The sequence below is a fragment of the Mustela erminea genome, chromosome 20 (genome assembly GCF_009829155.1).
Source record: "Mustela erminea isolate mMusErm1 chromosome 20, mMusErm1.Pri, whole genome shotgun sequence".
Taxonomy (NCBI): domain Eukaryota; kingdom Metazoa; phylum Chordata; class Mammalia; order Carnivora; family Mustelidae; genus Mustela; species Mustela erminea.
The window spans coordinates 33,715,290-33,741,144 of NC_045633.1; the positions used below are offsets into that span (position 1 = coordinate 33,715,290).

Consider the following 25,855-nt stretch of genomic DNA (forward strand, 5'->3'; position numbering starts at 1 on the left):
TGTCAGAGGGGCCGACCCTGCCAACTCCATTTCCTGGGCTAGTTTGCCAGTGGGCTCTGGCAGACCCGGTCCACGGGAAGCCCTGACGGTAGGTCAGACGGTAAATGAGACGACGGGCAGAGGGCCCGGCCTCTTCTCAGAGCCTCCGGCTTCATGACCAGGATGAGGTCATGCCGCGCAGCCCTCCTCGTGCGGTCCCAGCTTGGAGGTGCCCACTAGGGGGCAGCAGTGGTCCCCGCTGTTGCCAATCCCAGGGAGGTCCAAGCTTCCCGTTTCCCTCTTCAGCTACCCCAGCACCTGCGCCACTCACCCCCCACCCCATGTCCCATCTCCACTGGGTGGAGGTCGTCGGCCTGGCTCAACCTGATCTACTTGTCTTCACCATCACACCCAACACTGCTGCCCCCCAAACTCCCAACTCTGCTCTCTCTCACCCCAGCCGGATCCCAGAGACAGCACACACCACACACAGGTTGGAGGCGGGTTCTTTATACAAAGGTAATCAACACTGTGGTGCCACCAGCAGGCCACCGCGGTTCGCAATGGCCTGCCTCACCACTCCTGGGGCAGAAGGCAATGGGGGGGGGGGTCATGGTGGGGGGGTGTGACACTACATGGGCCCCAGGACTGCTGAGCTAGGAGCTCCCGAAGGGCAGACACAGACACACGGACACTAGAACCAAGAGCACCACACACGAAGACAGGCAGGAAATGCAGAGCTAGAACGAGCCCCTGGCAGCCAAGGACCACCCCAGGGTGCTCTTCTCCTAGGCGTTCTTCAGGAGGCAGCGCGGCGGGTGGGAGCCAAGGAGCCCAGCTGGGCCACTACGGAACTACAGGACCTAATCATGGAGCGCCTTGCCCTCTGCATCTGTAAAGTGGGGACAATCAAATGCACTTCACAAGCGGTCATGACGACTGCCACAGGGATATATATCAAAATACTCGACACAGAGCCTGGCACATAGAGGTGTTCGATAAATAAATTTTTGTCAAGAGAATCTTGGCTCCGCTCAGAGAGGACCTTCTTCAGAACGCCAAGATGCAGGACAACTTCCCTAGAAATTCTTTCAGGGGATCAGGACCCTCGAGCACTCCTTGGAGCCTGCAGCCGCCGTCGTGGCCAGCGCCCCAGAATACACAGTGCCAGGGCAGTTGAGGGGGGCGGGGGGCTGGACCCCCAGGGAGGCACCCGCGGAAGCCGGGTAGACGCCGGAGGAGTTGGGGGTTGTGCCAAAATGGTTCTGTACGTAACACAGGCCGGAGGCTGGCTGGTACGGAGGCAGGCTGGGCATGTGGCCAGGAGAGCAAGCCGGCCAGGCAGCTAGTTTCTGGCCACTGGCATGCTGCATCTGGGCGACAGGGTGGCTCGGGGACAGGTGAGGGTGGCCACTCTGTGTGGGGTAGGAGCCAGGCACGGGGTTCAGCCTGGAACGGAACAAGAGAAAAGACGGTCACTCCACTGGCAATGCCCAGGCCCCAGCAGTCACTGGACGTGAGAAAGGCTCGGGTCACTGGACCACTCTGTGTGACAACCTGCTCTGGAGATTTGCTGCAACTAGCTCCAAGCACCAAGTGAGGAGACCGGTTAAGCTCACCCAGTGAGAAAGCGTCCCCCGAGAGGGAGGGCCCACTCACAGTCCCACGGTAAGCCGGGAGGATCAGGGGACACGGGGCTCGTGACTGAGGCCACCTGAGGCATAACTGTTCACAGTAGTTTGTCCCCCGGATGGAGACGGGACCTGCTCGCAGCGGTCACTGTGTCTGTGACCAGCTCGGCGATGCTACCCAAGGAGAACGGGCCAACTTCTGTGGGAGGGAGGGCAAGAGGGCTCGAATGGGGGGTAACACAGGGCTTGGGCCCAGGCCTCGTCTGCTGTGAGGTTTCTACCTGTGGCTTTGGGAGTGAAGACTCACAGCTCCCAGTCCCGACCGGCATGAACCGACGAGCCAGATGTGTGCAGCTGCCCATTTGAAGATGAAAGAACCAGCACCCTCCCCCCACACCCGCCACAGACACGTGTGGCTGGGACTACAAATGGAGACACAGCCTGTGGGCTTTGTCCTCTGAGCCTCTGCGCAGAGTTTCAAATATGGAGAATGACCGCCAATACCACTGGTGTCTGTTAGGGGACTGGAACGAATCCACGCACGGTTCAGCCAAAACCTGACTTGACAAATGAGCCGCTTAAGGGGATACGTGGGTGGCTCAGTCAGTTGGGCATCTGACTCTTGGTTTCGACTCAGGTCACAATCTCAGGAGACCCCGGCCGGCTTCATGCTTGGCGGGGAGTCTGTGTGAGGGTCTCTCTCCCTCTGCCTCTCTCCCTCCCCCTCTCTAAAATCAATCAGTCAATCTTACAAACAAACAAAAAATCATCAAATCAGCTGCGTTAAGTACAGCAACAGAGCAGTTAACGTTAACATCTCACTTTTTCTGCGACTCTTGAAAACGCAGAGAATCTGGATTACCAAAAGTTCACCAGAAGCCTCTGGGAGGCAAAAGCGTCCAGACCACTGTGTAAGTGTCAAAGCAGACACACATGTTGTGACGCCTGTTGGGCCCGCCGAGACGTCATGCTCTGTTCTGGGGGCCTGGGGCAGGCCGGAATGATGAGGGAGCGTATACCACGCCATGTGAGGGACACGGAAGGCCCTGGAGGGTCACCACCTCCCTGCCCCAGATCTGTCCGCACGATGAGAAGGCATCCAACCTGGCACGGACATGTCCCAGGTGCAGCAGGGCAGCTGCGGCTGTGCGTGGAAGGACTTTCTCATCAGGGGCTGCCTTGGCGATGAGCCCCAGCCAGGACAGGGGCGTAAGTGGAGGTCAGGGGACCACCCTCAGCTGTCTGAGAGGAGGCTCCTTCACAGGGGGCGAGTTTGTACCCAAGGACCCCTGAAGTCCCCTCTTGAGCCTATGAGAACAATTAAAAGCCTAAAAGCTTCAATACTCCTCTAAATTTCCACAGTCTCCCACGTATTTCGACTCCAGGGATCACGTGCCTGAAATTGGGTGCGGGTGTCATTTCTGGTTCTCCCAGTACCCCCAATACCCCAGCCCCTGATGTCCCCCGCCTTTGAAGTCAAGGTCAAAGGCCCTGAGCTGATCAAGGCTGGGGGTGCCCACCTCCTCAAATAAGCTACAAACATCAATTCAGCCAAAATCCTGCACCCGGGCCGGCGTGGAGCGCAGACCCTATCCCACAGCTGGCTGAGCAGAAGAGGGCCGCCCGCCAAGCACCTGAACTTCACATGTGTCCCTTCTGTTGCGGGGACCCCGAAGGAAAGAGTCTCCTGCGTGGAGAGGTCCCAGCACGGCTGCCCCCAGGGAAGGGCACAAGAGGCCGGCGGTGGGGAACAGCAGAAAGGGGGTGAACAGGACCTAGAAGAAGAGACCCTAGCTGTGGACGGGGCTCTCCTGCCTCTGCGTTACCTCAAGACTCTCCTGTCCTCCTTGGGCCTCCTCCGCGCTAGGACGGAAGGAGGCTGTGTGAGCCTGGGCGGCTGGCCTAGCAGCTCCCGCGGTTAGTGAGCCTGGACTGCAAGACCTGACACCCGGCCTTCTCTTGTCGGGCGGCCAGGAACACGCCACCCCCCAGCTCCTGCGCGGCCTCATGTCCAAGCTGCATGACAGCTGTGCGGACGGGCGGCTTCTCGCTGACGCGCTGTGCTTGGCAGCAACGAGGGCTGGTGACACGCTCGGTGGCGCCTCTCCCTCCCACCGTCTGTCCCACGCCACTCGGTGGATACAGGAGCACTTGAGATGCCTTCCCTTTCCCCTTTCGGCTCAGTGCCTACTTCAGATGCAGCTAGGCAGGATCCAGAATGCTTGGGAGACATCTGTGCGAGGACATTCCGGGCCCAGGACCGTCCGCACCCTGTTCCCTTTCCCCACGTCATTCTATACTCTCTCTACAGGCCCTGGAACGGCTTCAAGAATAAGCACTAAGAGTCCTGCAACTTGGACGCCCGGGTGGCTCAGTGGGTTAAGCCTCTGCCTTCGGCTCAGGTCATGATCTCAGGGTCCTGGGATCGAGCCCCGCATCCAGCTCTGCTCAGCGGGGAGCCTGCTTCCCTCTCTCTCTGCCTGCCTCTCTGCCTACTTGTGATCTCTCTGTCAAATAAATACATAACATCTTTAAAAGAGATGTCTGCAACTTACTTCCGGCTGTGGGCTGCCCTTCTTTCGGCCGAAGAGCCTGAGATGTACTTGAACACCGAAATCCTCCTCATGAGGCTGAAGGGGAACTTCTGGTCGAGCTTCAGCGCGACACGCTCGGAGAGGTCGATGGAGTAGCAGTAGGTGAGGCCGTCTGAGGTCAGCGTGTTAAGTAAAACTGAGGCAGCTCACGGGAGGGCGGACGCGTCCCCGTAGCACACACGTTCCCACGTTTATCCCACAGGGGGATGAGCACTCACTCTATACTATGCGGACGCTGACGCTCGGGGGAAACCAAAGGTCGCGCTTCTGTCCCCTGCCCCTCAGAGGGAACAAGGCCCAGCAGTCGAGGATGGAGGCGGTCTCGATACCCTCCGCAGGGTAATGACAGTTTCTTGTCCGCTTGTCCCCAGACTGAAGGCACCCTGCCTCGATGCGACCAAGTGAGCCTCAAGTGGGACTCGCTGGCAGTACTTTCCCCACGTGGTCACCATCCCCCGGAAGTGATCTGAGGTCATCCAACCTGTGTCAACCTGCCACCCCCTAGGCGGCCATAAAGACTTTCGTCTTTCTGACGATCGTCAGCTTTCGTCTGTCCGTCCATCCATCTATCCATCCCTTTGACAAACACTTACTGAATACCTGTGATACACCAGGAACCGAGGAATGAGCACCAGACAAGGAGTAAGTCTTTGGGACAGAGGAAGTGGTGATAAGCCATAGCTTATCTCGGCAACAGCAGGCTGGGGACCCTCACCAAGCATAGGGAGATCGAGAAGGCTTTCCCCGGGAGGTGAGGTGCGTGCGGAACCCCGCAGTGCGAGCGGCAGCAGCTGGCGGAGGGCAGTGGTGCAGAGAAGGTAAGGAAGCCCCGGGAGCTGCTCCTGGAGGCCGTGATCTCCGCTGGACGCTACTGACAGTCTGATCAAGACGAGTCTGCTGGTGAGACTGGTCCACTCAGTACTGGACATTCGGTGTCCCCAGTCACCGGCCACCAAGTGGCAGCAGCACCTGGCCACTGTGATACCCAAAAATGCCCCCACACGCTTCTATGGCCTCTCAGGAAGGGCAGTATTATTTCCAAAGACTGATTTCCAGTGACAACCAGGGCTGCGAGGAAGTCCGAAGTTGTCCCGGCTGCTGACTTCGGAATGCTCTTAATAATCGATTCTGTTTCTGACTCTGACCAAGTCCTGGTCCCAGACTAGTCCACCCCCCATAGATAACTGTAAGCCAGACACAGTGTTCTACGCAACTGTCTTCACACTTTGGACAGCAAACACTGAACAATACTAAGTAGTCTAATGCATGTGTAATTGGTTCCCTAGAAGGAGAGGAGGAAACAGGATAGGAAAAAAAATCTTGGGGACATAGTGATGCTAATTTTTTTAGACTAGATGAAAACTCTACATTCAAAGATCCGAGATCCAATGATCAACTCCAAGCAAGGCCAATGCAAAGAATATCACCACAAAGGCGTACGATAATTAAATAGCTGAAAACCAGTGATAAAAAATAGTGAAAGGAGTCAGAGAAAAACAACGAATTATGTATGGAAAATAGTAAGAATGACTACTGATGTCTCATGAGAAAATGATACAAACCATTAAGTCATGCAATGACATCTTCAAAAGTGAAGGAAGATCAGAGAAGGCCAGAATTCTGTATTTAGTGAAATAAAGGCATTTTTAAGAACCCAAAGCTGAATTTGTCCCCAGCATACCCACTGTACAAGAAATGTTAAGTGAGGTTCTTCAGGCAAGAGGAAAATGATACCAGATGGAAACTTGGATCCACACAAAAGAATGAAGAGAATTAGAAGGGGGCCCGGGTGGCTCAGTCAGTTAAGTGTCTGCCTTTGGCGCAGGTCATGATCCCAGGGTCGGCATCGAGCACTACCTCGGGCTCCCTGCTCAATGGGGAGTCTGCCTCTGCCCCTGCCCCCACTCGCGCTCACTCTCTCGCTTTCCTTCTCTTCCAAAGAAAATCTTAAAAAAAAAAAAGAATGAAGAGAATTAGAAATGGTAAATTTGTGGGTAAATGTTACTTTTTTAAATTAAGAAATACATAATTGACTGTTTAAACAAAAGTAAAAGTGATGTACTATGAGGTTACATGTGACAGCAGCAGAAATAAAACGTAGACAACATCACAAAGGATGGAACAAGAAAAATAGAAATACAATTCTGTGAGATTCTTAAATTATATACTAAGTGCTATATTATCCAAAAGTAGTCTCTGATAAACTAAAACTGTGTACTGGAAACTCTAGAGCAACCACTAAAAAATAAGACAAAAAGGTATAGTTAATAGCAAATAGAGCAAACCTGTAACAGCCTATCTTTAAAAAACGAAATACTGAAGGGGCACCTGGGTGGCTCAGTCTGCTAAGTGTCCAAGTCTTGGTTACAGCTCAGGTCTGACCTCAGGGTCGTGAGATCAAGCCCCATGTTGGGCTCTGTGCTCAGTGCACAGTCCACTTGAGTTTCCCTCTCCCTCTGTGCTTCCCCTACTTCAAATAAATAAAAACATCTTAAAAAAAAAATACAACTAGAAAAATACTCAACTGAGTCAGGAAAAGAAGGAAAAAGGAACAAAGAGAAAACAAAGGACAAGACTTAACCCCAACCACATCAATAATTATACTAAATGTACATGAGCTAAACATCCCATTTAAAAGGCAAAGAAGATCAGATTGGAGAGCTAACTACATGCTGTGTACAAGAAACACGTTTTAAATACAAGGACACAGACATGTGAGAAATACAAAGATGGAACAAGAGATACCACATAAATCCTCATTTTAAGAAAGAAAGCTCGAGTAACTACATAGCAATGTCAGAAAACAAAGACTTTAGAGCAAAGAATATTACCAGAGATTAAAATGGTCCATTTCACAATAATAAAAGGTGAGTTCACTGAGATGACATAATAATCCTAAATGTGTATGCATTCAGTCATAGAACTTCAAAATACTTGAAGACAGACTGAGAAGAATTGAAAGGACAAGACACACAAATCCACAATTTTAGTTGGAGATTTCAATAGTCCCCTTTCAGTAACTGACAGAACAAGGGTAACTGTATAGAAGGCTAGAACAGTGTCAACACCTTGACCTAAGTGACATACATTGAACATGACACCCACCAACTGCAGAATGTCCATTCTTTTTTAAGTACACACAGAATATTCAACAAGATATATCAAATGCTGGGCCAGAAAAATCTAAAAAAGAAAGTTCTCTGACCGCATGAAAGGAAATTAGAAATCATCAACAAAAGGAAATCTGAAAAATCACCTAAAACTGAGAAATTAAGAAACTCATTTGTAAATAACCCTTGGATCAAAGAAATCCCAAGGAAACTCGGAAAATACTTCTACGTCAACATAAAAATAGAACATCAAAATGTGTGGGATGCAGCCAGAGTGGTGTGTACAGGGGAGTTCATAGCTTTAGATTTCTTATTAGAAAAAAAAGGTACAAAATTAACAAAATAAAAATTTTAGAACAAGATAAACAAACTATGTGATCAATGTGTATTTACACACTGCCTACCCTGATAGCTTACAGAATCACAGATTGAAAGAGATTTTGGGAACGTACCTTATTCAACCTCCAACACTACCAATTCTGGTATTTAAAAAAAGGAACCTGGGCGCCTGGGTGGCTCAGTGGGTTAAGCCGCTGCCTTAGGCTCAGGTCATGATCTCAGGGTCCTGGGATCGAGTCCCGCATCGGGCTCTCTCTGCTCAGCAGGGAGTCTGCTTCCTCTTCTCTCTCTGCCTGCCTCTCTGCCTACTTGTGATCTCTCTCTGTCAAATAAATAAATAAAATCTTTAAAAAAAAAAAAATAAAATAAAAAAATAAAAAAAGGAACCCACATTAGGGCTCCTGGCTGGCTCAGTCAATAGAGTGTGTGACTCTTGATCTCGGGCTTGTGAGTTCAAGCCTCATGCTGGGTGTAGAGATTACTTAAAAACATTTTTTTGTGGGGGGCGCCTGGGTGGCTCAATGGGTTAAGCCTCTGCCTTCAGCTCGGGTCATGATCCCAGGGTCCTGGGATCGAGCCCCACTTCAGGCTCTCTGCTCTTTGGGGAGCCTGCTTCCCCCTTTCTCTGCCTGCCTCTCTGCCTACTTGTGATCTCTCTCTGTCAAATAAATAAAAAAATATTTTAAAAAAATTTTTTCTTTTTAATATCATAAAAAGAGGAGTGCCTGGGTGGCTCATTCAGTTAAGTGTCCAACTCCTGATTTCTGCTCAGGAGTCGTGGACTGAGCTCCACGTTGGGCTCAGGGCTCAGCGCAGAGTCTGCTTGTCCCTCTCCCTCTGCTCCTCCCCCCACCCTTCTTCTCCCTCTCTAAAAAAAAATAAATAAAATCTTAAAAAAAAAAAAAAAGTAATACACCAACTTCAGAACTCCAACCTCCAACCTCCCCTGCCACTCGCCGCCAACCGTCACTGCCAGAATACTTACACAAGGGATGTTGTTTATCTTCAGTTTCTATTCACCCCTAAAAGCCTATCTCTACAACATTCTTTTCTGGCAGACTGAATCAAACCGAACCAAAGCAACAAACCCGCATCCTCTTCCTTTCCCGGTAGATCTCCGGCTCGTGGGTCTTTCAGACTCTTTCAGTGAAGCTTCTTACCATAATTAGCCAAATGTAGGTTTACACTTCAGGTACGAGGGGAAAAAACCCCCAAATCAGAGTATTTCAAAGTGGCAGTGCTAAGCTGGGGTGAGGAGATAGCTACCTATGTTGATGCTTTTCCAGTTGGGGAAATTCTGGCCCAGAGGGGAAGTGACCCACCCAAGACCACGTGGTTTTCAAAGCTGAAGCTCGAATCTAGATTACCTACATCTGAGCCCACGGTTCTAGCTACGAACCCCCGGACCCTCCACCCTGGTTCACTCTTTGGCATGTCACCACCCTCCAGTTCCCTTCTGGAAAGGATACACGTTAGCCCAATTCCGAGTCCACAGACGTTACTGAGGAATGAGGTCTGGGGAATGAGCCAGGAGGCGCACAGGAGCAGCCACGGCACCAGCATCGAGGGCACAACCACGCCGAAGACCAGGGCCCTCCTCATCCGAGAGCGGACAGAGTTGACTCCCAGCATGGCAAAAGCCACGGGGGTGAAACCTCTGGCATCTTCCACCTCCCCCAGCTTCGACAGCGACGACACAGCTTCAAACGACAGGAAGATGATGGCGGAGAAGATGGCGAAGATCACGGTGAAGAAGCAGTGGCGGACGGTGCCCACGGTTCTCTCGAAATTGCCAGCAAAGCGCCAGATGACAATAGCGCCGCAGAGCAGGGAGACCGGGTTCTCATAGACGAAGATGTACGTCACCAGCCTGTAAACTGCAGGGGGAGCAGGGTTAGAGGCCTGGCAGTAGAGGGGCTCTAAGGAGGGCGAGCCAGGTTACAACCCACCTCGGAAAGGGGGCGTAGCTGGCTGTCGGTGCCGCCGAAAATCAGCCAGGAGCCACGACAGGCAGGGGGGGCAACAGTGGAGGACCCAAGACTCAAAAGCAGAGCTGTGAACATCCAATCCTCGCTCTTTCCCGGACCTGGAGCAAGTCCGTGACTGGCTTCCACGTGGGGGGAAAGAAACAGAACCCTTTTGAGCATGGGATGGTCTTTCAATTGGTAATGTGCTTTAGAATCCCTTTTTTTTTTTTTTTTTAAAGGTTTGCATACTGACCTATCTCACCGGGCAGTTTGAGGATTAATTAATTGTAACAGCTTCAGGGGTGGACTGAGTGGGTGTCACTTAACACTCTTTGTGCCAGTCTCCTCGGCTGTAATCCTGACCTCTCCTTCCATAGGGGCTGTTCAGAGGAAGAAAAAAGGGACCATGAATTATTTTGTACCTAAAAAGACCGTAAAACTACCACTAAGAAGATAGAGAACGCAGACGTCTTTCTTGAACGCGCTTATCCGATCTTACAGGTACAGCGGGCCTGAGACGCAGTACGACTGCAAAGAAACTCACTCGTGTCTTTCTAAAAGCAGTCATCGCTTCCGTACTCTTATGTCCCCGCAGGCCAAAACGTTAAAATGGAGGAGGTGACTGGTGATGTCGCATTAATATTGAACCTCGGGGGTGGAAAGGCTAAGCCGTGGCATCTTGGCTCGGTCACGTCCAGGCTGGCGGACGGTTCAGTCCAGTCACGGGCCTGCCAGCGTTAGTGTCTTCATTGTCAAATAACAGGATCACAGCAGAGGCCTTGGAAGGTCTCTTACGTGTCTAATACTCCCACGCCCATGAACCCCACAGTCAGAGAAGCTGTGAACTAAAGCGGGGAGAGGGGAGCTCAGTTGACACATTTTGTGTTTGTTTAGGGGGGTATGCTCTGCGTATCTACGTTAGGGAGAACGGTCTGAGCAGGGAGGCAGGCTACGAACTACCTCGGCCGTCTCTGTAAGGCTGCACCATCTCAAGAGTACTTCGTGATTTGCTGAAATCATTCCAAGTACAAAGTGAAATCCCCAGCATAAATGTGAAGATTCTAGAAGCAACTCTATAGGGTTTGGGTATTCGACACCCCCAAGGCTCCAGTTCCAAAACATCACACAGTAAGCAAAACAAAACAAAACAAAACAAAACCTGTTGCCCGTTCAATTGCATGACTTGATAGCTCTGTGACTCCCCCGCATTAAAGCCTGTTTTCACCCAAATGCTGGCGAATAATAAAGCCTACTACGTCACTGGGATGGACATTAATGCTCCTGAGTGTGCTTTGCGAAATAACAAAAGGGATACAGCTTTCCCATTTTCCTCCCCAGAAATGAAGGGGGGAAGAGACAGAGACCAGGGATGTCTCTCGCGGGCGGGTGTTTCTCCTGAATCGATCTGCAAAATTTCTCAGCCGCAGATTACACAAACACCTGTTTCCCAAGGCACAAGACGTCTCCTTGTTGGGGAGTTGGGAATGGGAGTCAGGGTTAAGATGCACACTTAAGAGGAAGCAGAAGACGTTCTAAACCCCAAAAGAGGCCGGGACGCTTCCAGGGGTCGCCACAGACGATGCTCAAGCGTGTCGACGAAGGAGAGAAACACTGTTCCCGGGGTGCGGGGCAGGGCGGTGGGGGTGGGAGTCAGGCCCCCCAGCAGACGTCGGTGTGTATGTGACCGGGAGCGGGAGCAGGCGAACCCTTCTCGCGGAGCGAGCATGGGCGAACGAAGCGAATGGACGCGGGGCCTCCACCAGGGCTGTGGCGCGGGAAAGGGGCGGCGGTTTCGGGCAGGGGAGGACCACAGCGATGACGGGGGTGCGACTCCGGAGGGACAAAGACGCGGGACGCGAGGCCGGTCCTCCGGGCGGGGAGGACGATGGCGCGGGCGGCGTGGCTGGCGGTGAGGCCCGACGGCGCGGGCGCGGGGCGGCCGGAGCCCGGAGCCCGGGGCCTGGCGAGGTGCGGGGAAGCGGGGGGCCCCCCGCGGCCCGGCCCCGCCCCTGCTCACCTTGCCAGTTGCGCAGGGCCTCGGAGCGCAGCGAGAGCCCCGACGGCGCCAGGGGAGGCTGCAGCAGGAACAGGCGGGGCCCGGACACCAGCAGCGAGAGCAGCGCGGTGAAGAAGGTGGCGGACGGCACCTCGGGACACAAGGACCAGCTCCGGTACCCGGGCTCCGAGGCCGCCATGGCCGCCGTCGCTCCCGCGCCCCTTCTCGGCGCCGGCGGCTCCTCGGCTCCTTCCGCCTCCCTGCGGCTGTCTCCCCTGGCAACAGCGGCGGAGGCGGCCGGAAGCCCCGCCTCCCCGAAGCCCCGCCCCGCGCCGAGCCGCCCAATCCAGTCGCGCAAGGCCACGGGGAGTCGGAACAGCGCCCTCTGGCGTGCAAAGGGCTGGGACCTCGCGCAGGTGCCGGGGCTGCGTCCGCTTGCGGGGCGCGGGTTTGGATCTCGGGGGCTCCGCTCCAGACGCCGAAAGATTACTGTGTTGCAGTTTACAGAACTCTTTCACACGCACGCGCACGCACCTGCCTTATTTGTGCTTATGCCCATTCCACCGATGAGAAAGCTGAGGTCTGGGGAGGGCCCTGGGTAATTCAGTTGAATGGCAAAGGCAGATTTCGAACTCAGGTCCTGCCTCTGCTAGGGCCTGGAATTGGCCGGGAGTACAGACGAGGCAGGCTTCGTGGCTGGATTGGAGAGGAGCGGGCAGATGAGGGCGAAGCGTAGAACGTAATGGAAGGGAACCTGAGATTCTTTCCATCCTCTATGTGCAGTGCTAAAATATAACTATGATTTTTCAGATGTTAATATAAAGCAACAGGACACGTTTAAATGAACACTGGGTGTTTCTAAACTCGTGCTGCTCATGGTGCAGCAGTGGGCATAAAAATTAATGAGGTTTACGGAACAGGAAGCAAAAATATGAATCAGGGGTGTGGCAGAGCTGCTAAAATCAGCAAATGGGAACTTGGGTTGCTGGAACCAGGCGCAGGCCCTGGAAAGAGGAAGGGGGTGCTGGTCCCGGCTCCTCGGTGCCAGTCCCGCAGCTCCAGGAGTTCTGGGACTACTTCTAGACACACACTCTGGAAAAGGATGTAGAAAATTAGAGTTAGGGCACCTGGGTGACTCAGTGGGTTAAGCATCTGCCTTCAGCTCAAGTCGTGATCCCAGCGTCCCCAGATCAACTCCTGCCTCTGGTTCAGCAGAGAGCTTGCTTCTCCCTCTGCCTGTGGCTCCCCCTGCTTGTAGTCTCTCTCTCTCTGACAAATAAATAAATACAATCTTAAACAAGAAGAAGAAAGAAAGATAGATAGAAAGAAAGAAAGAAAAAGTTTTCTTTAACAAAAGGAGCCCAGATTGGGGAGGAAGGGGGAGGGAGGACTTCAAATCATATCTGATAACGAACAATTAATTAAAGGTACCAGAGAGACGTCTCTGGAGAAGCTTCAGGGGTCCTGAACGCTGCCTGGGAACTATGTCAAGAGTTGTCCCTAAGGTGAGGGAGTAGATTTATTCTGTGCTCCTCCAGAGGGGAGCACTGAGACAGAAAGGTAGAAAAGACTGAGAGACCATGTGACATAAGGAAGACCTTTATGACGGTTTGGGTTGTCCCTCTACGGACTAGGCTGCCTTGCTAAGTAGTGAGCTCCCCGTCACTAGCAGTGTGCAAGCAGAGGCCATGTGATGACTTGGTGAGAATATTGAAGATATGCAAGCATCAGGTTGGACGTGGAAGTAAACGGCTTTTAAAATCCCTTTGGATACTCCAGTTCTAAGTCTGCGTAAACAAACACAAACACATATGGAGGGCTGATACATTTGCCACTTACCAGGGGGTCCAGGATAATTGCATTTGGTCCCCTGATAGAATGAGAACTGTAGGGATTTCACACATCCTACAGTTAAGGGAGCCTCCAACAGTCTATCTCTCTGACTCTGCCTCCTTCTCATTTTTCTTCCAATTATTTCTCCAGAAAACCCCCAGACCTCTTAAGCTCAGGGGACAGAAAACCGGAATGAGCAAAGCAGAGCCTTCATTAGCAGCAGGCTTGAGGATGGGGCACCGAGGGGCTGTGAATCGTTTTTGTTCTATCCATTTTGCCCTTGGTCTGCTAAGAGACTTCTAGGCCTCCAACGTGCTACCCAGGGACGCCTCTGTCTCTGGTTCCACCAAGTACCCTCTGCCCTCCCGAAGAGTGTCTGGCTCTTCAGGTGCCAGACTTTCAGGCTTTGGGACAGAAAACACACACATCAGTGTGGATGTTTTCAGATCAAATCCATGAGCAAATGCTGTTGGCTCTGCCTCTCACTCCCTATCCGGCTTCATGGGTGTTTTGAGGTTTTTTGGTTGTTTTTTTGGTTTGTTTGTTTTTTAAGATTTATTTATTTATTTATTGTAGAGAGAGTGAGCAAGAGCAAGCGCAGGGGGCCGGGGAGGGGAGAAGGGGTTAAGGACCCGAGGGAGAGAATCTTCAAGCAGACTCCCTGGAGAGCTTGGAGCCTGACGTGGGGCTTGATTGTATGACCTGTTAGACCCCTATATGAGCCAAAACAAAGAGTCAGATGCTTAACTGACTGAGCCACCCAGGCGACCCTGGGGATGGTTTTTTAAAAAGTAAATCAGGGGTGCCTGCTTGGCTCAGTTGGTTAAGCTACGACCTTCAGCTTAGGTCGCAATCCCCAGGTCCTGGGATCAAGCCCTGCGTGGGGCTCCCTGCTCAGCAGAGAGTCTGCTTAAAAATAAATAAATAAATAAATAAATAATAAAAATTAAAAAGTAAATCATGGGACACTTGGGTGGCTCAGTCGGTTAAGCATCTGCCTTCCGCTCAGGTCACGATCCTAGGGTCCTGGGATCGAGCCTCGCATCGGGCTCCCTGCTCACTGGGGAGTCTGCTTCTCCCTTTCCTTCTCTGTGTGCTCCCCCCAAATAAATAAGTAAATCTTAAAGAGAAAAAAACAACTCAGAAGAGCCTAGGTGCATCCCATGTGTCCTGTTCGCTGAGAATCTTCCTCAGTCCCTCTTTTACCAGCTTATTTTCCCTGGAGGAGACAGAATAACGGCCCCCCACAGGTGTCCATGTCCTAATCCCCAAATCCCATGTAAATGTTACCCTATGTAGCAAAAGGGACTTTGCCAATGTGCTTAAATTAGGAATCTTGGGATTATCCTGAGCCGATGGAATCATGAGGGTCCTTTTAAGGAGGCAGGAGGGACAGAGGGAGAGAAGGCAGTATGAGGACAGAAACAGGGTCGAAGCTTTGTGCTTTGAAGACTAAGGCAGGGGCTGCCAGCCAAGGAATGAGGCGATCTCTAGAAGCCGGAAAACAAAAGGAAAACGGATCCCCCCCACCCCCCGAGTCTCCAGGAAGAACGCAGCTCTGCCAACACCCTGATTTTAGTCCCATAAAATCCAGTTCGAACTTTGAACCCCAGAAGTATTAAGGTTATCAATTTGTGGGGTTTCCTTCCAATTTTAAAATCGTGGCAAACATACACACATTTACCCTCTTAATCATTTTTAAGTGCATAGTTCAGTGGCGGTAAGTACGTTCGCCCTTAGGAGCCTGTGAGGTCTGCGACGGCAGACACCTGCTCCGGAGCCCAGGACGCAGTCGGTGCTCAGAAATACTTGGTGGTCCCTCCTCGGCGCAGCTGATGTCTTTGCACGGGCAAGAGAAGGTTGTTTGAGGAGCTGGAAACGAGCACCCCCGATGCCTCGCTTGGCACAGCTAAGACAGCTCTGCGACCAGTGCTAACCACCCATCTTGGTAGGTTGGGTGCTCCTGGATTTGCACCGCCACCCTGATCACAGGGCATGTCTGCAGAAGGCACAGAATGACTTCAACGCCCCCCGGGCCTAGGGATGGGGTGGGGGACTGCGCCATGGGTGTGGGACATCAGGTCTGGGGCGGGTGTCCCTTAAGGGGTCCCAGCCTCTCGGCCCCAGCGTACCGAGCAGCGCGGCTCCTTGTCAGCCAGCGCTGGACTCCTTGACCCCGCAGCCGTGGGAGGATGGCAGCAGAGCAGAACGACAAGGCCTGCCAGATCCCCCTTTCCAGCTTCATTCAGTGGTCCTGGAGCCTCCAAGCCACGTCCTTACTGCCCCCTGGTGGACAACTCGGTGCAGGGCGGGGGAAAGGCCCCGTCCCAGGGCAGAATACTGCCCTCTGCTGGCCCTCTCTGGAAGCGGCTCACATCCAGACGGACAGTTTAATCTTGGGGGTCTGGGGGTAGGGGGCGACCGCTGAGTAGCTCCCTTAGGTCCCAAATCCTGGATGGCGACACTCCACGCCAAGATAACTGCGGCTTCCCACAGCATTCATTTACCACACTATCTCTCTCCAGTTCTCCTGTTCCACACTCCCAGAATGGGGACGTCCAGCAGTAAGCCAGGTGCCTAAACTCACAGCCCCCCACAAAGGATGGAAGGCTAGGGCCCTCTCTTCTGATGGCAGCCCGGCTTCCACAGGGATCCTCAAGATCTACCCCCTTGGGACGCCTGGGTGGCTCAGTTGGTTAAGCAGCTGCCTTCGGCTCAGGTCATGATCCCAGCGTCCTGGGATCGAGTCCCATATCGGGCTCCTTGCTCAGCAGGGAGCCTGCTTCTCCCTCTGCCTCTGCCTGCCATTCTGTATGCCTGTGCTCGCTCTCCACCCCACCCCGATAAATAAATAAAATCTTAAAAAAAAAAAAATCTAGCCCCTGCACTTGGCTTCAATGCGTCATGGAAAGTGAGGTAGGCGGGGGCCAGAGAGAAGCCCTCCTGGGCTATGTTGTGGGCTGACTGTTTTAGGCACAGCCGGAAGTGTAAGGGGTTAAGCGAGGAGAGTCATGACCCATTCATGTTTTAGAAAGTATGGGGAAATGAGCACGGTCAACATTGCTGAGAGGATTGAAAATTGGTACAATTTCTGTGGAAGGAAGTTTTGCAATGTCTTTCAAAATGACTAACACGTCATGTAGCTTTGAGCCAGCAACTCCGTCTCTAGGATTTTAAGCTACAGATGTACTTGCCTATTTGGAAAATGTCTTATACAAACCGCCGGTCATTGTGGTGTTGACTGCAATAATAAAACGACAGCCCGATGTCTGTCATTGCAGGAACGATTAGTATAGTCTGTCCCTTCAAAGGAAGACCCGGTCATAAAAAACCGACAAAATCGGACAAAAAGCAATAGCGAGGAAGCTATATCTCAATATGGAATGATATCTAAAAGATTTTGCTGAGTGGGAAAAGCAAGGTTAATAACAGTGGATATAGTGCACTACCATAAACATATAGATGTGGGAGAGATAAACATTCATTTTTTAATGCTAAATGACCATTGCAGTTTCACACTCCCCAGGGTCAATGGGGACCCCTAGTGAGACTGCATTATACCCCGGTTTCCCTCCACAGTCCATGTCCTTCCCTTCCCTAGGTGCTGACCCCGAGAGTGCTCCCGCAATAAATTCTAACCTCCATCTCAGGGCGTGCTTCTGGGAAAGCACAAATTTAATTTTACTGGAAGTCACCGGTTTTCCAAAGTGGTCCGCTATTTTATACTCCAACCAACAGTAAATAAAATTTCAGTTGCTTCCTGTCTTTGTCAATACAGATGTGTGTTCTTTTCAGTTTTACTTGGTCTTTCCATGATGGCTGAGCACTTTCTCAAGAACTTGTTGGCCAAAAAGAGGAAAAGAGATAACTCTGGCTGCTGTGTGGAAGGGGCATGAGTAGAAAGAGGTGGTCCCGTCAGTACATAGTACAGGGTCCCAGATAGAGATATGATGGCCGGATACACATCATCGCTGCGGAGATGGAGGGGACGCCTGGGTGGCTCAGTTGGTTAAGCGTCTGCCTTCGGCTCAGGTCATGATCCCAGGGTCCTGTCCCTCTCCCTCTGCTGCTCCCCCTGATTGAGCTCTCTCTCTCTCTCTCAATTAAATAAAATCTTTTTTAAAAATTAGAAAAAAGTAAAAATAAAATAAAAGAAACATAAAACAGAGATGGAGAGCCTATGAGATGGCTGATGGAGTGGGTATGCAGGGTAAGAAAAAAAGAGAAATCAAGAGGGGACTCCTTCAAGGTGCCCCTTACAGATGTGGGAACAAGGAAGGGGGGAACAACTTTAGAAAAGTGTAGAAGGAGGGAAGGAAGGAGAGAAGGATTGGGAGAACTCGAAAGGGCAGGGAAGGCATTGGGGGCAGGGGAACAGGATGAATGGAGAATGAGTCTGCTCAAAGTTGTAGAATCAAAATGGTGTGGTACTGGCCTTGGGACAGGCATATGGACCAATGGGATAGAACAGAGAGCCCAGAAATAAATCCTCACATCCACATGCAAAAGAGTGAATTCAGATCCTTTTCTTGTACAAAAAGAACAGAAACAAAATTTAATTCAAAATGGATCAAAACCTTCAAACTCTAAAACTCCTAGAAGAAAAAAACGGGGCGGGATGGAATCTTTATGACATTCAATTTGGCAGTGATTTCTTGGATAGGACACCAAGGGAGCAGGCAATAAGGGAAAAAAGAGATACCTCGAACTTCGTCAAAATTAAAAACCTTGCCTGCATCGAAGGACACGATTAAGAGAATGAAAAGACAACCCACAGAATGAGAGAAAACTCTGTGATGAAAATATAGGTGTAAATCTTTGGGACCTTTGATGAGATACCAGTTTCTTAGTTGTTGTTGTTTTTTTTTTTTAAGATTTTATTTATTTATTTGACAGAGATCACAAGTAGGCAGAGAGGCAGATAGAGAGAGAGGGGGGAGGAAGCAGGCTCCCTGCTGAGCAGAGAGCCCGATGATGCGGAGCTTGATCCCAAGACCTTGAGATCATGACCTGAGCTGAAGGCAGAGGCTTAACCCTCTGAGTCACCCAGGCGCCCCTAAATCACATATTTGATAAGGGTCTGGTATCCAGACCACGTAAAGAACTCTCATAACTCAACCATAAAAAGGCAACTCCGTTAAAAACTCGGGCAAGGGATGTGAATGAACATTTCTCCAGAGGAGACAGACAAACACCAATAAACACACGCTCGACCTCATATTCATCCCTTGGGAAACGCAAATCACAACCGAACTGAGAGACCTCTTCAGACTCAGTAGGATTTCTGTACTGAAAGAAAGAAGGAAAGAGAGAGAGAGAGAAAGAGGAAGCATGGGAGGGAGGGATGAGGGGAATGTAAAATGGTGCCGTTCCTGTAACACAGTGACAGTTTTTCCAAACAGAATTATCAAATGGCTCCGCAATTTGAATCCCACACACATACCCAAGGGAATTGAAGGCAGGTGTTCAAACAAAAGTGTACACAGCAATGGGCATATCAGCATTAATCATAATCAGCTTCCAAGTGGAAACAGCCCGACTGTCCATCAACGGACGCGTGGCCAGAGAACACGTGATATGTACATACAGAGATGTACTTGGCCCTAAAAAGGAATGAAGGACTAATGCTGAAACACAGATGAAAACGTTAAGTGAGGAAACCAGTCTGAAAGGAGCACAGATTGGGAAATGTGCAGTGTAGGCAAATCCACAGAGACAGAAAACACACTAGTGGTCGCCACGGTGTGGGGGAGAGAGGGGGGAAAAGGGAAACATGGCGTGAGCGCTAGTGGGTATGGTGTCTTTTGGGGGAGTGATAAAAATGTCCTAGGATTGGGACGCCTGGGTGGCTCAGTTGGTTAAGCAGCTGCCTTCGGCTCAGGTCATGATCCCAGCGTCCTGGGATCGGGTCCCACATCGGGAATCCTTGCTCCGCAGGGAGCCTGCTTCTCCCTCTGACTCTGCCTTCCACTCTGTCTGCCTGTGCTCGCTCTCGCTCGCTCTCTCTCTGACAAATAAATAAATAAAATCTTTAAAAAAAAATGTCCTAGGATTAATGGTGATGGTTGCCTAGATTTTTTTTTTTAAAGATTTTATTTATTTGATATATATAGAGAGATCACAAGTAGATAGAGAAGCAGGTAGAGAGAGGGGGAAGCAGGCTCCCCACTAAGCAGAGAGCCCGATGCGGGGCTTGATCCCTGGACCCTGAGATCATGACCTGAGCCGAAGGCAGAGGCTTAACCCACTGAGCCACCCAGGCGCCCCTGCCTAGCTTTTTTTTTTTTTTTTTTTTTTTTTTTTTGAGAGGGAGAAAACATGTGTGCATGCCGGCACATGGCAGGAGGGACAGAGGGAGGGGGAGAGAGAGAATCTTAAGCAGGCTCCGTGCCCAGCGCCATCTCACAGCCCTGAGATCATGACCTGAGCTGAAATCAAGAGTCGGACACTTTACTGACTGAGTCACCCAGCACCCCTGGCCGTTTTTGGAGAGTGCACAATTTTTTGAATATACTAAAATCTACAGAATCTGTACACTTAATAATGGTGGATTTTATGGTAGGTGAATCAAATCTCCACAAAAAAAAAATGTGTGCAGAGAAATATAAATGTAAGAATAAATGAAAAACATGGTATTAGAGGCAAGATGGTGGAGGAGTAGGAGACTGAGATGACATCAGGTAGCAGGAGTTCGGCTGGACAGTAATCAAACCATCCCGGACACCGACAAACCCAACAGGAGGTCGAAGAGCAGAGCAGCGATTCTAGGAACAGAAAAGCGACCACGTTCTGGAAGGCGGGTCGCACGGAAAAGTGAACCAGAAGCGACAGGAGGACAAACCCCGGCCAGCGGGGGAGCCGGAGCACAGAATCCCACCCTGTCGGAGTCGCTCCAAGGAGAGACGTCGCTGCAGAGGCGGAGCGGGGGCGGGGCCCTCGCGGTGACAGCCCGGTCTCAGGTCCCGCGGGGTCTCAGAAGGACCGGGGGTGTCCGAGGACGGCAGAGCTTGCGGGGAGCGGATTGGGGACGCCGGCGCAGAGACGGGGCTGAGGAGGGGCTCTCAGCTCAGGGTCACCTTAACCCGTGACCCAAGACACAGCTGGGCCATGGCTCTCCGCGCAGGGACCCCACACGCGGCGGATCCGGGGACACTCACCGACCTTCTCCGGGAGGAGCCTGCGGGAGTGCGCGGCGGGAAGCTGCGGGTGTGCGCGGTGGGAAGCTGCGGGTGTGCGGACTCCAGACGGGGCCGCGCCAGAGAAGGAGACCCGCGGTCACAGGCCAGGGAGCTCGGAGCGTGGCGGAGACCAGGGACACGGGAGGGACCGTTGGCTTTTCTCCCAGGGGCGTGCTGGAGAGTGGGCCCCCAGCTCTCTGCTCCTCCAGGCTGGGGACTAGGAGGCCGCCATCTTCATTCCCGTGCTCCGGAGCTCTACGGAAAGCGCTCAGGGAACAAAAGCTCCGAGCGCGAACCCGAGCAGATCACTTAGCCCAGCTCCTGCCAAGGGCGATGCAATTCCGCCTCCCGCAAAGACATTTCAGAATCACGGCAACAGGCCCCTCGCCAAAAGATCAGCAAGAACATCCAGCCAAGATCAAGCTCACTGATCAAGGAGAACTGTGGAAGTCCAGAGGAAGGGAAAGCAAAGTATGGAATTCATGGCTTTTCCCCATGATTCTTGCAAATAAATAAATAATACATAAATTTTTAATTTTTTTCTTATTTCATTTTTTTAATCTTGCCTCTTTCCTCTTTTAACCTTTTTAAAATAGTTCATCTCAACAATACCTTTCTTAAAAAAATACTTTTTAAGACTTCATTGTTATAGGCATATTTTATCCCTTCATTGTATTTAACCTTATTTTTTTTAATGCATATAGGGTGTTTTTTTTTTTTCTAAAAAAATTTGGGATTCAATTTCTTCTAATAGGTCAAAATATACCCTAAATCAGGGTGACTGGGTGGTTCAGTGGGCTAAAGCCTCTGCCTTTAGCTCAGGTCATGATCCCAGGGTCTTGCTCAGCAGGGAACCTGCTCGCCCCCACCCCTCTCTCTCTGCCTGCCTCTCTGCCTACTTGTGATCTCTGTCTGTCAAATAAATAAATAAAATCTTTAAATATATATACCCTAAATCTAGCACATGGCTTTGTTCTAGTCTCCAGTCTGAGCGCATTCTCTCCTCTTTTTTTTTTTTTTTTTTAAGATTTGACACAGAGAGAGATCACAAGTAGGCAGAGAGGCAAGCAGAGAGAGAGAGAAGCAAGCTCCCTACTAAGCAGGGAGCCCGATGCGGGACTCGATCCCAGGACCCTGAGATCGTGACCTGAGCCAAAGACAGAGGCTTAACCCACTGAGCCACCCAGGTGCCCTTCTCCTCTCCTTTTTTTTTTTTTTTTTTCCCAACCAACTTACCTTATCAATTCATTTTTTAGATTTTTTAAAAAATTTTCCTCTTTACAGTCATATTCCATCCCTTCATCGTGTTTACCCTTATTTTTGTACACACACATGCACACACACACACACAGATATATATATACATATATATATATACATATATATATGTATATATATATGTGTTTTTCTTTCTTTAAAATCTTGGGAGGTAGTTTCTTCTAAGAGACCAAAATACACCCCAAATCAAGAGGGTGGCTCTGTTCTTGTCACCAGTCTAATATATATATATATATATATATATATATATATATATATATATATATACACCCCCAGTTTTCAGTCTCTTCTGATTTGGTTAGTGTACATTTTTCTGGGGTCTTTGCCACCATTTTAGTATTTTATTCTCTCATTCATAGATTCTTATCTGGATAAAATTACAAGGTGGAAATACCACAGAAATAAGAACAAAAGACAGTACTGATGGCTGGTGGACCTAATCAATATGGACATTGATAATATGTCAGAACTAGAGTTCAGAAAGACAATTCTCAAGGTGCTCGCTGGCCTCAAAAAAGGCATGGAAGATATTAGAGAAATCCTTTCTGGAGAAATAAAATCCATTTCTGGAGAAATAAAAAAAACTAAAATCTAACTAATTTGAAATTATAAAAGCTATTAATGAGGTGCAATAAGAAACGGAGGCTCTTACTGCTAGGATAAGTGAGGCAGAAGAGAGAATTAGTGATATAGAAGACCAAATGATGGAGAGTAAAGAAGGTGAGAAAAAGAGAGACAAACAACTACTGGCCCACGAGGGGAGAATTTGATAGATAAGTGATACCATAAGATGAAACAATATTATAATAATTGGGGTTCCAGAAGAAGAAGAAAGAGAAAGAGGGGCAGAAGTTATATTGGAGTGAATTATAGTAGAGAATTTTCCTAATATGGCAAAGGGAAAAAGCATCATGTTCAGGAGGCACAGAGAATCCCCCTCAAAATCAATTAAAATAGGTCCATACCCCCTCATCTAAGAGTAAAACTTAAAAGTCTTAGTGACAAAGAGAAAATCCTTAGGACAAGAATTCTGTAACATACAAATGTAGAAATATTAGACTGGCAGCAGACTTATCTAGAGAGCCGGCAGGCCAGAAAGGACTGGCAAGATATATTCAGAGCACTAAATGAGAAAAATATGCAGCCAAGAATACTATATCCAGCTAGGCTGTCATTGAAAATAGGAGAGATAAAAAGCTTCCAGGACAAACAAAAACTAAAAGAATTTGCAAACACCAAACCAGCCCTACAGGAAATATTGAAAGGGGTCCTCTAAGCAAAGAGAGAGCCTAAAAGTAGTAGACCAGAAAGGAACAGAGACAATATACAGTAACAGTCACCTTACAGGCAATACAATGGCACCAAATTCATACCTTTCCATAGTTAACCTGAATGTAAATGGGCTAAATGCCCCAACTAAAAGACACAGTATCAGAATGGATAAAAAACCAAAACCCATCAATATGCTATCTACAAGAAACTCATTTTAGACCCAAAGACACCTCCAGATTTAAAGTGAGGGGCTGGGAAACAATTTACCATGCTAATGGACACCAAAAGAAAGGTGGGGTGGCAATCCTTATATCAGATAAATTAGATTTTAGGCCAAGACTATAATGAGAGATGAGGAAAGACAAACTATATACTCAAAGGGTCTGTCCAACAAGAAGATCTAACAATTTTAAATGTCTATGCCCCTAACATGGGAGCAGCCAACTATATAAACCAATGAATAACAAAGTCAAAGAAACACATTACAATAATACAATAATAGTAGGGGAATTTAACACCCACCTCACTGAAATGGACAGATCATCCAAGCAAAAGATCAACAAGGAAATAATGGCCTTAAATGACACACTAGATCAGATGGACATCACAGATATACTTAGAACATTTCATCCCAAAGCAACAGAATACACATTCTTCTCTAGTGCACATGGAACATTCTCCAGAATAGATCACATCCTGGGTCACAAATCAGATCTCAACCAGTACCAAAAGACTGGGATCATTCCTTGCATACTTTCAGACCACAATGCTCCGAAGCTAGAGCTCAGTCACAAGAGGAAAATTGGAAAGAACTCAAATACATGGAGGCTAAAGAGCATCCTACTAAAGAATGAATGGGTCTGGGGCACCTGGATGGCTCAGTGGGTTGGGCCTCTGCCTTCAGCTTGGGTCATGATCTCAGGGTCCTGAGATCAAGTCCCACATCAGGCTCTCTGTTCAGTGGGGAGCCTGCTTTCATTCCTCTCTCTCTCTCTGCCTGCCTCTTTGCCTACTTGTGGTCTCTGTCTTTCAAATAAATAAATAAAATATTAAAAAAAAGAATGAATGGGTCAACCAGGAAATTAAAGAAGAATTGAAAAAATTCATGGAACCAAATGGAAATGAAAACACAACTGTTCAAAATCTGTGGGACACAGCAAATGCAGTCCTAAGAGGAAAGTATATAGCGATACAAGCCTTTCTCAAGAAACAAGAAAGGTCTCAAGTACACAACCTACTCCTACACCTAAAGGAGCTAGGGGAAGAACATCAAAGAAAGCCTAAACCCAGCAGGAGAAGAGAAATAATAAAGATCAGAGCAGAAATCAATAAAACTGAAACAAAAATGACAGTAGAACAAATCAATGAAACTGGGAACTGTTTCTTTGAAAGCATTAATAAGATTGATAAACCCCTGGCCAGACTTATCAGAAAGAAAAAAAGAAAGGACTCAAATTAATAAAATCATGAATGAAAGAGATCACAACCAACACCAAAGAAATACAATTATAAGAACATATTATGAGCAACTATACATCAGCAAATTTGACAATCTGGAAGAAATGGATGCATTCTTTGAGATGTATAAACTACCAAAACTGAACCAGGAAGAAATATAAAACCTGAACAGACCCATAACCAGTAAGGAGATTGAAGCAGTGATCAAAAATCTCCTAACGGGGCGCCTGGGTGGCTCAGTGGTTAAGCCTCTACCTTCAACTCAGGTCATGATCCCAGAGTCCTGGGATCGAGTCTCACATCAGGCTCTCTTCTCAGTGGGGAGCCTGCTTCCTCCTCTCTCTCTGCCTGCCTCTCTGCCTACTTGTGATCTCTGTCTGTCAAATAAATAGATAAAATCTTAAAAAAAAAAAATCTCCCAACAAACAAAAGCCCAGGGCCAGATGGCTTCGCAGGGGAATTCTACCAAACATTTAAAGAAGGATGAATACCTATTCTCCTGAAACTGTTGCAAAAAATAGAAATGGAAGGAAAACTTCCAAACTCAATTTATGAGGCCAGCATTACCTTATTCCCAAAACCATACAAAGACCCCATCAAAAAGGAGAATTATAGACCAGTATCCTTGGTGAACATAAATGTGAAAATTCTCATCAAAATACTAGCCAACAGGATCCAACAATACATTAAAAAGATTATTCACTAGAATCAAGTGGGATTTATTCCTGGGCTGCAAGGTTGGTTCAATATCCGCAGATCAATCAATGTGATACAACACATTAATAAAAGAAAGAACAAGAACCATGTGATACTCTCAATAGATGCTGAAAAAGCATTTGAAAAAGCACAGCATCCTTTCTTGTTCAAAACTCTTCAAAGTGTAGCCATAGAAGGTACATACATCCATATCATTAAAACCATCTATGAGGGCACCTGGGTGGTTCAGTGGGTTAAGCCGCTGCCTTTGACTCAGGTCAGGATCTCAGGACCCTGGGATCGAGTCCCGCATCGAGCTCTCTGCTCAGCAGGGAGCCTGCTTCCTCCTCCTCTCTCTCTCTCTCTCTGCCTACTTGTGATTTCTCTCTGTCAAATAAATAAATAATAAAAAAATCTTTAAAAAAAAACCCATCTATGAAAAACCACAGCGAATATCATTCTCAATGGGGATAAACTGAGAATTTTCCCCTAATGTCAGGAATGCGGCAGAGCTGTCCACTATC

At 49.2% G+C, this 25,855-nt stretch overlaps 1 protein-coding gene across 2 annotated transcripts; it reads right to left on the reverse strand.

Moving 5' to 3' along the window:
• Positions 1–473: 473 nt before the first annotated feature.
• On the reverse strand, positions 474–11,910 carry RHBDD2 (rhomboid domain containing 2). 2 transcript variants are annotated; one of them, XM_032327916.1, is made up of 4 exons: positions 11,638–11,910; positions 9,123–9,530; positions 4,166–4,316; positions 474–1,428 (listed from the first exon to the last, which is right to left on the reverse strand). In XM_032327916.1, exons 1-4 carry the CDS (start codon positions 11,813–11,815, stop codon positions 1,071–1,073), a joined length of 1,095 nt encoding a protein of 364 aa, XP_032183807.1. In that variant the 5' UTR covers positions 11,816–11,910; the 3' UTR covers positions 474–1,070. The 2 variants fall into 2 exon arrangements, with proteins under 2 accessions (XP_032183807.1, XP_032183808.1); XM_032327917.1 differs by lacking the exon at positions 11,638–11,910 and adding an exon at positions 9,603–9,756.
• Between the last annotated feature and the right edge of the window lie 13,945 nt (positions 11,911–25,855).

Coding starts and splice junctions, on each gene's coding strand:
- RHBDD2 (XM_032327916.1), bottom strand. CDS start 11,815: ATGGCGGCCTCGGAGCCCGGGTACCGGAGCTGGTCCTTGTGTCCCGAG. Junction 9,531..11,637: donor GGCCCTGCGCAACTGGCAAG/GTGAGCAGGGGC, acceptor CTCCCCCTGCAG/TTTACAGGCTGGTGACGTAC. Junction 1,429..4,165: donor AGGGCAGCCCACAGCCGGAA/GTAAGTTGCAGA, acceptor GTTCCGTTCCAG/GCTGAACCCCGTGCCTGGCT.